We start from the raw sequence: 15,362 nt of genomic DNA, 5'->3' as shown, positions 1-15,362 counted from the left end.
GCTTATGCTCGCCTTAACGCCTTCGAAGGCCGTATTGTCGCTATAGAATCTAGATTTCCTCCTGCAGAGGATGCCATTCCCGACATGATCATACACGATAATCTTCCACTCTTTGTTGGACAACTAGAAGTCAATCTTCCACCAGGTCCAACGGAAGCTGAAAAGCGACTCCAATATTTGGAGGAGCAAATAATTTACCTCAAGGAAGATGACATCTATAGGGAAAACAGTCGCAAATATGAGGCAATAAACGCTCAACTGCCAACTAACTTCAACATGACTGACATCCCGAAGTTTAAGGGGGTATGAAAACTCGTTGAAACATATTCGTGAAAGAAAAGTAAATCTATATCCTTAACATATTCATATATGTTTTATGTTAATTTAATCATAAAATTAATTGGTGATCTTATGCATGCAAACTATAAACAATATAAAGAAGAAATCTTTATCTTACATTGGAATTTCGGCTTATTAGGGCACAAGAGAGATCTCCTTCTCTCTTGTTCTTGTGCTTTTCTCAATGGATGAACAAAGATCCAAGTATAGGATCTCTCCCAAGGTTTAATACCCAAAGCACACTCTTAATAAAATTAATATTATGAATACTAGTACAATATTAATTTAGTGATAAAATTGACCCAAAATATTTGGTTTTTATCTCCTAAAACCGGTTAGGAGAAAGAGGAGGAAGAAGAAAATATTTTTATCTCTCTAAAATATTATTGTGATGAATGATGAATGAATAATTCTACTAAGATATTATCATGTGTATATCTTAAATTATAAGGCAAAACCCTTGGTTTTGCCCTTGTCTAAAATCGGGCAAGAGGAAGGGAGGGGAGCCAATGCATGTTTGAGTTTGTTTTCACAATGACAACTAGTTTGCATGGCTAGTTTAGTAGGTAATCATTGTGCTTACCACTAACAAAATCAACTTAATTTTTGCCTAATCCACCTCTTAATTTCGGCACACATAGATAATATGGACTCCATATTATCTTTGTCAAAATGTCAATTGGTCTTATGTCACATGTCATATGTTAACATAAATTTGTTATGTATTTTTAACATATTAAAAATCAACGTATTAATAAAAATACTTCATATACAAAAATCGACCTAGTAATTCATAATTACTTGTACCAAAATATTTTACCAATTATAAATCACAATAACTTGTATTTATAATAATTCATTCAATTTCAATTGTTTCTTTAAATAATAATTTCATCTGAGTAATGAAACAATTCAATTACTCAGACCGTATCTCATTTAATCAAGTTTCAATGAGACACGTAAATATTACTTCCAAAATCGTCCGTCAATTTTAAATATTTTAATTGACCCGTATCTTCATACGATCAATTAAATGATCAATTAAGAGTGTTGCCCTTTAGGTATGACCTAGGGGATCAACTGATCACCACCGTCTCACGACAGTAATGTCAAACTCTAGTCAGCCAATCATTACCGATATGTGTGGACCAGTTGATAGTAAAATATTACTTCCCAATTGTATTCTTTATAATGAGACTTAAACATGTGATCATCATGATCAACAGTTGTGATCGCATTATTGTCGAAGGACACATATTCCAACAATCTCCCACTTGTCCTCGACAAGTGTGCGTCACCAATTCTCTTGTCCTATTACTATCTCCCACTCAATGCAAGGTGTCTTTCAGGTCGTACTTGCAAGTGATCATATCGAGAGTGGTTTCCTCGATCTGGAGAATAACTGATTGACCGGATTTATCCACCATGGATACATTCCGAGCGTGGCCTCGCATTTCCAGTTCATTACTCCTCGAGTGGCCCTGAGATATTGTTATAACCCTGAATAGGGGTGGACAATTCCTATCGCACTCATTCCCTTCAACTAGCCACAGCCATCATAACCCAAAATATGCCCATTTGACCCCATTTACGAAGGTCGTAGTAACACAAATCAAAGTTAATCTGAAACTGTGCCATCTTAGGTGAATAGTCTTTAGTCAAAAGAATCGACTCATTTGAATACTATAGCAGCTCTCGCCACGACCAGGCTATATAAATTTGCCAGAACTCTATAAGCGGTCATTAGGCCCGACAAAAAGTTCCTAACAGTCTGCCTATGTGATCGACTAGTCATCTCACATGACTCTATGGCACTTGAACTTGCCATCAATCGCATCACACTCTAGTCACTTCGAGACGTCACCTCATGTAAGTAACTATGGGCAAATACAATGCTAATCCGTGTTCACTTAAACGGGGTTCAATTGTCTCTACAACCCGTTGGATGTAACAAAGTATATGGTGAGTTAATAAAAACTCAAACGACAAATGTCGACATCACACTCGGGTAGTCAATACCATATTACAACCTTGTGATGCAAATCGTAAGTGTAAACACTTGTTGATTGCAATAGAAGTTTAACATGTTACGTGTCCATGTGTTCAAACTTCTTAATCGTATTATCCTTTACATTCATGTTATCACTCATAGCATGAACCTTACCAAGTACACATCAAGGTTCCCGACCTCGGTTTCGGTTCTTTATCTTGAAAGAACTTCCTTATCGATTATCACATAACGAACGAATTTGTGGTGAATGATATAACTTGTACTGATCAAGTGCTCCATTCACACACAATGCACTAGGTATATGTTTTGTAGAGTCTTGCAACAATTTGTCAAGATGATTAGCCTAGCACTTCTCACAAGTCCTAGCATATTAGGAAAGATTAGTTTTGAGCAACTTTTTATTCAACTAAGTATCTTTCCAAACTTCTTATTTTCCCTTTTAGCTTGAAAGGCTTAGGATTCTCATAAATCCTTATATGTGCTCGGATTTTCTATAATATGTGCAACCTCTTGACACATAATAGAGCATTCCGTCAAACACCGAAATCGCTCATCAAATTCTTCTCGAGAATTCATGACGTTTCTACTATGGCTTACCAATGATTCATCATGCTCTTATGCATATGATTCATAATTGGACATGTGCATGATTATTCTAATGGCGGAAACATTAGTAACTTTTAATCATGTCATCAACTATATTTAGGTTCAAGGAACGACCATGACTGCTAATGGCAATTCCATTTTCATTTAAATGAATAACCTACGTATCTCGTTGATTCGATGTGTATCTTACAATACTTATCCAACATCTCATGATGTAGTTGGATTCATCATGGTCCATTTTCATCCAGAATTGAAAACTCAAATCTTCCTTTGTGAAGGAAGGTATTAGCTCGTCATTCTTCAATGAGTGATGAGTTATAAACTTATACAAGATGATTACTCCCACTAAATTCCATGTCTTCACATGATAATTTCTAAACTCCCACTCAATTCCACATGTTTCGAAACTGACTTCTTAATCGAAACATTTCAAGAATTGAAATATAAATTGCATTGCCAAGTTATTAAGATAAAACCATATATGTTCCCATCATATCCTTTCAAAATACCTATTTTGAAGTGGTCTCATCTTAACCTTATGAAAAGAGATTTTAATCCCTAACTCACACATATCAATGTCATTATTTAAATATAAATAATATCTAGAACACGTCCTTCGAAATACCCTTTTCGGAAGGAGGTTTAACCAATTCATTTTCATAATGTGGCTAAGTAATGACTTTTGCGTGGTTTAAAACTTAACTTAGCAATTGAGGATATCGGTATATCAATCCTTGCAACCTCTAGTCATAAATATTGTTTATTACTAGGGTGTTACTTTGATTCATTTAGGCTCTTAAGTAAATCTCAAGGTTGAAACTATTGGTCAAAGTTTATCATAAACTTGTCTAAACTTAGTCAAAACTCTTGTTAAGACTTTACATTAGTCATTTTTCTTCCAAAAACTTTCTTTTGGTGTCCTCACGTAGTTATCTTAAGAATATGTTCTTTCGATTACTTCACTTGGTCTCTTTAGTCATGTAGAACTATTTGAGACCACAGATCTCATCTATTGGGTATATTCAAAAATGGATATACCTTCATTATTCTTCATTGCGTAGATCTCATTTACACAAGTTCACAAACTTATCTTGGTGTGTGTTGTGTCCTCATTTTTCTCCCACTCTATCTTTAGAATAAATACACTAGAGATTCAAAGATAGCATATGAGACACAAATAATGATTTTGAAGTATAAGGAGAACTATCTCATAGGTTGACTAATAGTTTTAGATTTTGAAGTGTACTTGGTGATTGACATTCCTTTAAGTGATCATACACAAGCTTTAAGCATGTGGACGTATAATGAATCCCATCATTATAGTTGTCTATTAGATCACTTTAAGTGAATAATCATATGTTTCTAAGAGCAAGCATGTAAATACGAATTTTAGAACAAGGATAAAATGATAAAACGGGTGACTTGGGTTGCAAACCAAGTCACCATTATCCAAAATACAACCAATTATCCAAAATACCTTTCCATGTCGAACACGGAAACTTAAAGGTTCTAAAATCCAAAATATAATGAAAATAAGACAATAAAAAGCGAAGCTCCATGAAAGCTATTCCTAGCTTCTTGATGGTTTCTCAAGCTTGCTTTTCTTTTCCGTTGTCTTTGCTTGATGGAGGCCCTATTTACAATAAAAAGGGAGATACATTATCACAACTTTGTATCACAATACCATAGTTGAATTAGAAACATAAAAGAAAGGATAGTCATTTACCTACTGGAGTAATCTTTCCAGCCTTAATATCACCAAGGTATTTGGAACAATTTCTTTTCCAATGTCCAATACCATTACAATAATCGCATTTATCAAGAGGACCCTTCTTGATTTTTGAAGTGCTAGCATCATTAGCCTTAGCTTTGGTGAAAGTGGGAGCTTGTTTCTTACCCTTCATCCCATTCTTCTTGAACTTCCCCTTACTTTTAGTGCTTATGTTAAGCACATCCTTTGGTGGGTTCACATTTAACCCCATGTCCCTCTCGGCTTGCACAAGTAACTTGTGCAATTCTTCAAGAGACACATCCTTGTCTTGCATGTTAAAATTTACCCGGAATTGAACATACGCTTTGACTTTAGATAAGGAGTGTAGAATCCTATCTACAATGAGTTCTTTGGGGATTTCAACTTTTTGAATCTTCAACGTCTCAACTAGCTCCATAAGTTTGAGCACATGAGGGCTAACCTTTTGGCCCTCTTTGAAGTCGAGATCAAAGAATGCCGCGGCCGCCTCATATTGGACGATCCGCGGAGTTTGTGAAAACATTGTCACAAGCTTGGAGTAAATCTCATTAGCGGTGCCCATTTTAAAAGCTCTCCTTTGGAGATCCGCCTCCATCGCAAATATCAACACGTTTTTCATTGCGGCGGACTCCTTATGGTAAGCCTCATATGCTTCCCTAGTGGCGGCGGTCGACCTAGTAGTAGGTTCGGGTGGAGAGGCCTCGGTTAGGTAACGAAGCTTGTCGTCACCTTGGGCGGCTAATTTGAGTTGGGCATCCCAATCGGAGAAATTTGACCCATTCTTTTCAAGTTTACATCGATCCATGAAGGATCGGAGCCATGATGAATTAGCGAGAGGCGTGGCGTTAGGGGTCGGTGTAGCAATTTGTTATGAGAAAAAGAAGTGGTCTACAAAATAAAATGGAAGGAGTAAAACAAATGTCGTTTTAATAATAATACTCGTAAAAATAATTTAAACAAGTTTTATGCATTTTTCTAGTGACCTCTCCCAACTAGATAAATGATTCCAAGACCCAAATTCATATCAACTTAGGGCACGGTGTGCCGAAATACCCTTTATTAACATAACTCGGTGGATTAACCTCTTAATCGATTCTACTTTTAGAACTCTTGGTCGATAAAATTTACATTAATATTTATCTCTAGCCCGAAACACATCCGGAAATCGTCGTGAATACTTTCGTTGAGTACAACCCAAATTTCGAATAAATGTGTCCTTAATCCAAACCCATATCAACTTAGGGCACGGTGTGCCGAAATACCCCTCATTAACATGAATTCGGTGGATTGACATTTATCACCCACTTCCCCTACGTAACAAGGTTTGTACCCCGGTAGGGCCGAGTGCACTCCCTCGCGAAATAGGTTTTCATGGTTTCTACTATTTGGTAAGGCTATGTCTCAATTGCTTGTTTTAGCGAGAGGTCATGTCAAATTATTATCTATCACGTTTTAAGTGAACTAAAGCGGTGAACTACGATAATTCTAATTGACACGGTCGATAAACTCGATGAAAGACAATGCATGTTTTAGTTATGGCGATTTAGCGATGCATGTGACATATAAATAAAATGCAAAGCATAAAAAAAAATCCTAGTATGGCCTTCCTAAAAAAGAAAAACTATTTAACTATTACATATTCGGAAACCAACTCCATTGGTCCCTTGAACTTCGGTTGTGGCACGCATCTCGAGGTAACACCGTCTTTATGTATCGCTATCTTGAAGAAATCCGTCTTTGGGAACTCCGAAATAAATAAAATTACATAATAAATTACATAATTTCCTATTATACATTTGTAACTAAAATAAAAATTAATCTATTAAATTACAAAACGGTGATACGAGATCACAATAAATTACAACCGAATCGATATTCCCATACATTTCGGGTAATACCAATTAAAAACTAAGGCCATACTAAGTAAAATTACATAATTCAAAATTACATAAAATAAAATTTATGACAATCATAAAGAAAATGCAGCATTATAATATGTATGAACATGCCAAATTTTATGCTAAATCGCCTTTAAGTAGCCAATATCGTATATTACTCGGTTTTTACGGATTTACGTGATTCAACATTTTATGATCACAAAAATTACATAAGTTCATATTTATGCATAAGTTAATTACCCTAACCTCTTAGGACTCAAAATTTAGTCTTCACTAATTATTTGACCATAATTAACTCATATTTCTAAAATTTGTTCACTAATGGACCTAAAATTACAATAAAAAGCTATAAACTTCAAATAAATCACAAAATTTCAAATAAATTCAAAATTTGAAATTTAAACTCATGAACATTCTGGAAAAATACCATGACACTCATAATGTTCAAAAACTTAGGTTAAAAAATTTCGAAATTTATCCGGAAAAACAATGTTGCGGTTTATCGGTTTTAACAAAATAATCATAAAAACATGAGAAAAATTATATTCATCAACTTTTCAATTTTAGATCTGAAAAAGATAATAAAATGCAACATGTGACGTTTTTCCTTAGTCATGGAGTATGTTTTATTAATATTTCACTAATTAAGTCACTATTTATGCTATTTTTCTTCAAAAATCCATAAATCACGCAAAAAGACTTAAATATAGCCTATTATTTTACACAAATCTTGTAAAATTGCATGTGACAACATACTAAATTTCTATGACCAGATTCGAAATTTATCTCATATTAACCTATTTTTCATCTAAATCCGATTTTAATAATGAAAAATCCATTTTTTGAGCATAATAAGTCCAAAAATTATGAAAATTTACAGGTCATCTCAAAATAATATATATAACAACATATCCAAAAATCACTGGAAAATTCGAAGTTTAGCTAATTTTAGTCCGAAAATGACATTTTATTCATAAAATCATATTTTTAATGTCATTATTATGTAATATGAACAATAAAAATCCATAAAATAACCAAAATATCCTAAAAACATTTTAGGACCAGAAATTTTAACATGCATAATGATTTTCGTGATATATCATAATAACACAAATTAAACAAGTTTTGTATGTTAATCATATAACTCGGAAAAACTTTTAACCGATTTGCATGCAAACAACCAAGGCTCTGATACCGATTGAAAGAAAAGTAGATCTATATCCTTAACATATTCATATATGTTTTATGTTAATTTAATCATAAAATTAATTGGTGATCTTATGCATGCAAACTATAAACAATATAAAGAAGAAATCTTTATCTTACATTGGAATTTCGGTTTATTAGGGCACAAGAGAGATCTCCTTCTCTCTTGTTCTTGTGCTTTCCTCAATGGATGAACAAAGATCCAAGTATAGGATCTCTCCCAAGGTTTAATACCCAAAGCACACTCTTAATAAAATTAATATTATGAATACTAGTACAATATTAATTTAGTGATAAAATTGACCCAAAATATTTGGTTTTTATCTCCTAAAACCGGTTAGGAGAAAGAGGAGGAAGAAGAAAATATTTTTATCTCTCTAAAATATTATTGTGATGAATGATGAATGAATAATTCTACTAAGATATTATCATGTGTATATCTTAAATTATAAGGCAAAACCCTTGGTTTTGCCCTTGTCCAAAACCGGGCAAGAGGAAGGGAGGGGAGCCAATGCATGCTTGAGTTTGTTTTCACAATGACAACTAGTTTGCATGGCTAGTTTAGTAGGTAATCATTGTGCTTACCACTAACAAAATCAACTTAATTTTTGCCTAATCCACCTCTTAATTTCGGCACACATAGATAATATGGACTCCATATTATCTTTGTCAAAATGTCAATTTGTCTTATGTCACATGTCATATGTTAACATAAATTTGTTATGTATTTTTAACATATTAAAAATCAACGTATTAATAAAAATACGTCATATACAAAAATCGACCTAGTAATTCATAATTACTTGTACCAAAATATTTTACCAATTATAAATCACAATAACTTGTATTTATAATAATTCATTCAATTTCAATTGTTTCTTTAAACAATAATTTCATCTGAGTAATGAAACAATTCAATTACTCAGACCGTATCTCATTTAATCAAGTTTCAATGAGACACGTAAATATTACTTCCAAAATCGTCCGTCAATTTTAAATATTTTAATTGACCCGTATCTTCATACGATCAATTAAATGATCAATTAAGAGTGTTGCCCTTTAGGTATGACCTAGGGGATCAACTGATCACCACCGTCTCACGACAGTAATGTCAAACTCTAGTCAGCCAATCATTACCGATATGTGTGGACCAGTTGATAGTAAAATATTACTTCCCAATTGTATTCTTTATAATGAGACTTAAACATGTGATCATCATGATCAACAGTTGTGATCGCATTATTGTCGGAGGACACATATTCCAACAATTCGTGGCTTCAAAGATTATATGTCTATCAAAGGCATCAAGTCAGAGATGTTCCTAAGGATCTTTCCTTCATCTCTCGATACTATTCCTAACCAATGGTTATACTCCTTGGATCACAAGAAAATTGCTACTTGGGATGATGCTGCAATTGAGTTCACCAAACATTATGCAGATAATGCTGAAATTCAAGTCAATATGCGCGCTCTAGAGGTTCTTACCCAGAATGAGAAAGAAGGATTCACCGACTTCTTAAATAGGTGGAGAAAGACTAGCACGCAACTCCTCGAACGCCCAGAGGAGGCTACTCTTGTTGAAAAATCCGTGGACAATTTAAGGCCAATCTATGCGAACTATCTAAGGTACCAAAACATAAAGTCTTTCAAAGACTTAACAGTGCTAGGAACAAGAATTGAAGACGACATCCGTAAAGGACTCTTGTCCAAAACGGTGGGTAGAGGATACCAAGGCACAACGAGTCGTTCTTATGGCTCCACTAGCAAGACCGACGAAGTCAACCTTGTCGAATCATCTACTAAGAAGAATAACCCGCATAGGAAGTTCGCCAATGTTGGTGACTCGTACTCCAATACTCTAAAAAGATTGATGAAACAAGGTAAACTCCAACCCATAAGACCTACACCTGACCCAGAGAGGAAGTCTAAGTTCTGGGATGAGAATGCCTACTGTGAGTACCATAGAGGCAAAGGGCATGATGCAGAGAATTGCTTCAAATTGAAACATGTCGTTCAAGATATGATTGAAGATGGGCGCCTACCTATACCTCCAGCGAGCAAGCCTAACAATACTCAGAATCCTCTTGGAATTTTGATGATCACAGACGAGGAATCCACCTTGGATTGTTCAAACCTCATTTCTCCAACTGAAGATGAGGTCGATGCACTAGAAAATGAGGAGAGTTATTTGACCATCTCCCCTATTACCGCTGATTTTGTCGCATGGGCAAAGAGTGTAAGTAGACAAGTTTCAGAGCTAGAAGCTATAGTGGCATCCCTACGCAATCTAAGCACTATACCTAGGGAAGATAGGCAAGTGGTCCAAATCTTATCTCAAGAATCCACAATGCAAGAAGTGATTGCAGTGACCGACAATCTGGTCGAGCAAATAATCAGCCTAGAAGCTGAAATCATAAGCTTAAGAGAGCTCTGTATCGTCAATGGAGTTTGGGAGGATGACGATGAAGATGTTTACCTCAAATAACATCCTCTAGTCAAGGCTAGTAAAGATCAAGATGTGGACCACCTTACTCGCTCGGGACGTCCATATCAAAATGTCACTCAAACGAGTGGTCCAGTTACTACTAACACCAATGTCATCACACCAAACGATAGCGAAGATACTTCTCCTGACCATTTATTGAAGCAACTTCAAAAGACAAAGGTTGATATTTCAGTCTGGCAACTAGTTGCAAGTTCATTTCCTCATTGCCAGGCTTTACTGCAAGCATTGGCTAAATTGAACGTAGCACATGACTCTACACCTGACGACGTCGTCAACCTAGTCTTCCAAGAGTCAGTCAAGATAAGCAACCCGGTTACTTTCTCAGATAAGGACTTGCCTCCCTTTGGCATAACTCATAACCTTTATCTATACATCACAGTCACATGCTTGAATAAAAATGAACCAATGACTTTGGTGGATGATTGCTCCGCAGTCAATGTCATACCACTAAAAACAGCATACAAGTTAGGCATGAAAGTATCAGACTGGACTCCTACTAACCAAGGCGTTTGGGCGTACAATGAAACGCGACGTAAAGTAGTGGGGCTAGTTAACCTTACTGTGGCCACTGGGTCAATCGAGGAAAGGTTAATTTTCAGATAGTAGACATCGAAGCATCTATTAATATACTTCTGGGTAGGCCCTGAATTCACGCTTCCAAAGAAGTAACATCCACCTTACACCAAAAAATCAAAATCCCTCTAGATGGCAAGGTAGTGACGATCACTTCGTCACCTATCAAGGCCGTGATAGAGAAAATGTCAAGCAACCAAGTAGTGGCAGATCCAGTGTACGAGCTTGGAGGATTTCAAATCATAAACCTTATAGAGAGCGAGCTGACTCCCTTATACTTCAACCCATACTCCAACTTAGTGGTCAACCACATACTCAAATCCCAGGGATACTTCCCAGGAATGGCACTAAACCCTATCAGAAAGAATACCTTTTCACCTTTTAAGGAAGGAAACTCCCAAAGGATACCACTAGGCTTTGGGTACAAGCCCACAAAGGTCGAAACCCTCGAAATGTTTGCTCAAGTTCAAAATCGCAAAAGTAAGGAAATCCAAATGCAACCCTATCTCCCTACACTAAATGGTTACTTCGTCAGAGAAGGGAACTGTGAACATTTTCATGCATTTCCCGAACCTTGGAGGTACAAAGGCATTCAACTAGCCGAAATTGAGGTTTTCCACGATTGTTACTTCATTCCTCCAGAAACGGTTCCTACCGTCAAAACTCGTTAGACACCTTGTTTCGACGAACAGGCTGTTAGGCTTTTATTTGGAGAGGATCGATTCGTCAGGGTAGCGCAGGATGAGATCATTACCATGATAATTCTGTTGGAATATGTGTCCTCCGACAATAATGCGATCACAGTTGTCGATCATATTGATCACATGTTTAAATCTCATTTTAAGAATACGTAAGGGATGATTCATTTTATAGTCAACTGATCAACATTAATCGGTAACGATTGGCTTGCTAGAGTTTGACGTTACTATCGTGGGACGGTGGTGGTCAGTTGATCCCTTAAGGTCACACCCTAGGATGATGCCCTTATCGTAAAGTTGATTAATTGTATGACGATACAAGTTGATCAATTCCTTAAAATTGAACAATACATTTGTGAGAGAGAATATTGATATCTTATTGTAATGGGATTAAATAAGATTTATTTTAGTAATTGAAATATTTTATTACTAAAATTGTTTATTGTTTGTGAAACAATAGAGATGATGATGAATGGTTAATTATAATTACAAGATGTTGTGAATTATAATTAAATGACCCATTTTATTTATGTGATCAAGTATCACTAGTCAATTTGTTAAATGTGATTTAATTAATTTATAAAATGATATTTATGTGATAAATGTGCATTAAAATTAATTGATAACATGTAGCATACTACATGTGACATATTGTGTGACAAATGACAAATTGACAAAATAAAATGGTAGTCCATTTTATGGTACATGGACCGAAATATTGGAGGTAGTATGGGTGAGTGGGTGTTTTGTTTAATGGATAAATAAAACACTATGATTACCTATAATGTAGGGTAGTCTTACACCTACTTTTCTTAATAAGAACAAAAGTAAAAGAAAAGACCATGCAATGGTCTTAATATACTCCTCCACCGGTTTTGTAACAAAGAGAGAGAGAGATTTTTATTTCTCTTATTTACTTGTATTCATACACATGCAAAAACATCATCTTCTCTCACATGTTCATCCTTTTCTTCATCAAAACATGAGATTTTTGATTCAAATTCTTCATGAAAGATTACTAAAATTATTAATGTAATATATGAGTGTTAGTAATCAATTTTAAGGTAAACTACTAAACTAATATCTAGCTAATATTATTTAGTGGGGATAAGGGATAATCTTGGGTGCAATCAAGAGGAGAATCTCTACTATGGGATTTTTGGAGGATCATCCTTATATTCATTATAGCTCAAGAACTAACAAGTAGGAGATCTTGTTGGTGCCCATAAATGACCGAAATTTAGATGGTGAGAAATCGATTTTCTTATCTCTTCTTATTTATATTTGCATGCATAAGATCTAGCTTTTATTTTATGACTAAATAAACTAATACATATATGAATATGTAAATCAATGAGATATAGATTTCTAACAAGTGGTATCAAGAGCCTTAGGTTGTTTGCATGTAAATCGGTTATAGTTTTTCCGAGTTATACGATTAACATATAAAACTTATAAATTTGTGTTTATTATGATATATCACGAAATCAATTATGCATGTTAAATTTTATGATCCTAAAATTTATTTAGGAGATTTTGGTTAATTTATGGATTTTTATTGTTCATTTTATATAATAATGGCATTAAAAATGTGATTTTATGATAAAAATGTCATTTTCGGACTAAAATTAGCTAAACTTCGATTTTTCCAGTGGTTTTTGGATATGTTTTCACATATATTATATTTAGATGACCTGTAAAGTTTCATAATTTTATGATTTTTATGCTCGAAATATGGATTTTTCATGGTAAAATCGAATTTAAATGATAAAATAGGTTAATATGAGAAATATTTCGAATATGGTCATAGAAATTTAGTATGTTGTCACATGCAATTTTACAAGATGTGTGTAAAATAATAGGCTATAATAAAGTCTTTATGCATGATTTATGAATTTTTGATAAAAAATAGCATAAATAGTGACTTTAATTAGTATAAATTGCTAAAACATACTTCATGACTAAGGAAAAACGTCACATGTTGCATTTTATTACCTATTTCAGATCTAAAATTAAAAAGTTGATAAATATAATTTTTCTCATGTTTTTTATGATTATAATTGATAAATCCGATAAACCGCAACATTGTTTTTCCCGATAATTTTCGAAAAATTTTAACCTAAGTTTTTTTGAACATTATGAGTGTCATGGTATTTTTCCAGAATGTTCATGAGTTTAAAATTTCAAATTTTGAAGTTATTTGAAATTTTTGTGATTTATTTGGAGTTTATGGCATTTTATTGTAATTTTGAGTCCTAAGTTGGTTAGGGTAATTATTTTTTTGGTGAAATGTGAGAATTATATAAATAATAAAAAGATAATTACATTATGGTCATCATACACAAGATATCATTCTATAAGACGCATTCTAACAAGCCAATCTCGTTCTGCAAGAGTCATCATTGTTTTTTCTCGGGTTCGAACTCTTGATCTCATATCCTCCAAAATTGTACCTGCCACAACTTCTGGACTAATCAGAACCTTCTCATTCCTGCCTTTGTTTCTCTGTTGCCATACCTGGTACAAGAGGCTCATCACCATAGCATTTTGTATTCCTCTCTGAAGTACAGTACCTGTTCTAAGCATGCACCAATCCATCATATCCCTGACAGGAAACACCCAAGTAGTTTTCTTGTTCAGCTCCCGTACAATTCTTCTACTGTAAAGGCAATCACAAAACAAATGCTCAATATTTTCAGAAGCTAGGCCACACAGATAGCATTTGTCCTCAATATCCACCCCAAAACTGGCTAATCTAGCAGCTGTATTTAAGGCCTCATGAGCAACCAGCCAACCCAAGAATTGGTGCTTGGGTAAGGCCCACCCATTCCAAACTGCCTTAACCCATTGAACTCTTGGCCTTGTCCCTCTGAACCAGGCATAACAACCAGCTGGAGTAAAACCTCCTGGTTGAACATTCCACTGTCCATTGACATAACCAGTCCTCATTTCATCCTTAACCTTGCAAATTCTCCTCCATACCCAGCTTGAGTTCGTACTAGGCTTGTATTCCATCCACTCCTGACCCTTAAGATAGTTACTTTGCACCCAATGTACCCAAATTGAGTCTCTTTGCGTAGATACCCAGTCCACCAATCTTCCTACCATGGCCTTATTCCAAGATTCCTGATCCTTGAGCCCCAAACCTCCTTCATCTTTAGGTCTAAAAATAGTGTCCCATCCCACAAGAGGAGTCCTCCTATAATCTGCAGAGTTATCCCAGAGGAAGTTTCTACAAACTGCTTCAATGCTTTTGATGATTCCTTTGGGAATGACAAACATAGATGCCCAGTAAGAATGTAAAGAATTAAGCACACTCTTGACTATTACTAACCTTCCAGCATAGGAGAATTTTCTTGCCCCATACCCATGTATCCTAGCACATATTTTATCCACAAGGCACTCACAGTCTTGCTTTTTGGGTCTTGTAGTCTGGATTGGCATACCAAGATATTTGAATGGGATGCTCCCTTCACTGAATCCAGATATCTGCAGTAATTTATACGATTTTATGATTTTATGTAATTAACTTGTGCATAAATATGATTTTATGTAATTTATTGTGATTTTAAAAGGTTGAATCACGCAAATCCGTAAAAACCGTTTAATATACGATATTGGTTCCTTAAAGGCGATTTAGCATAAAATTGGGCATGTTCATACATATTATAATGCTGCATTTTATTTAGGATTGTCATAATTTTATTTTATGTAATTTTTGAATTATGTAATTTTACTTAGTATGGCCTTAGTTTTTAATTGGTATTACCCGAAA

At 34.7% G+C, this 15,362-nt stretch overlaps 1 protein-coding gene across 1 annotated transcript; it reads right to left on the bottom strand.

Annotated features, from left to right (window-relative positions):
• Positions 1-13,936: 13,936 nt before the first annotated feature.
• LOC141607524 (uncharacterized) lies at positions 13,937-15,031 on the bottom strand. Its single transcript, XM_074426880.1, has one exon. The coding sequence runs from the start codon at positions 15,029-15,031 to the stop codon at positions 13,937-13,939; it is 1,095 nt and encodes a 364-aa protein (XP_074282981.1).
• Positions 15,032-15,362: the final 331 nt, after the last annotated feature.

This window comes from Silene latifolia, chromosome 10, assembly GCF_048544455.1.
Source record: "Silene latifolia isolate original U9 population chromosome 10, ASM4854445v1, whole genome shotgun sequence".
Lineage (NCBI taxonomy): Eukaryota > Viridiplantae > Streptophyta > Magnoliopsida > Caryophyllales > Caryophyllaceae > Silene > Silene latifolia.
The sequence above is the reverse complement of the archived record's forward strand: the minus strand, read 5'-3'. Positions and strand labels throughout refer to the sequence as shown.

Bases quoted from the DNA above. Each gene is read 5' to 3' on its own strand.
- LOC141607524 (XM_074426880.1), bottom strand. From the start codon at position 15,031: ATGCCAATCCAGACTACAAGACCCAAAAAGCAAGACTGTGAGTGCCTT.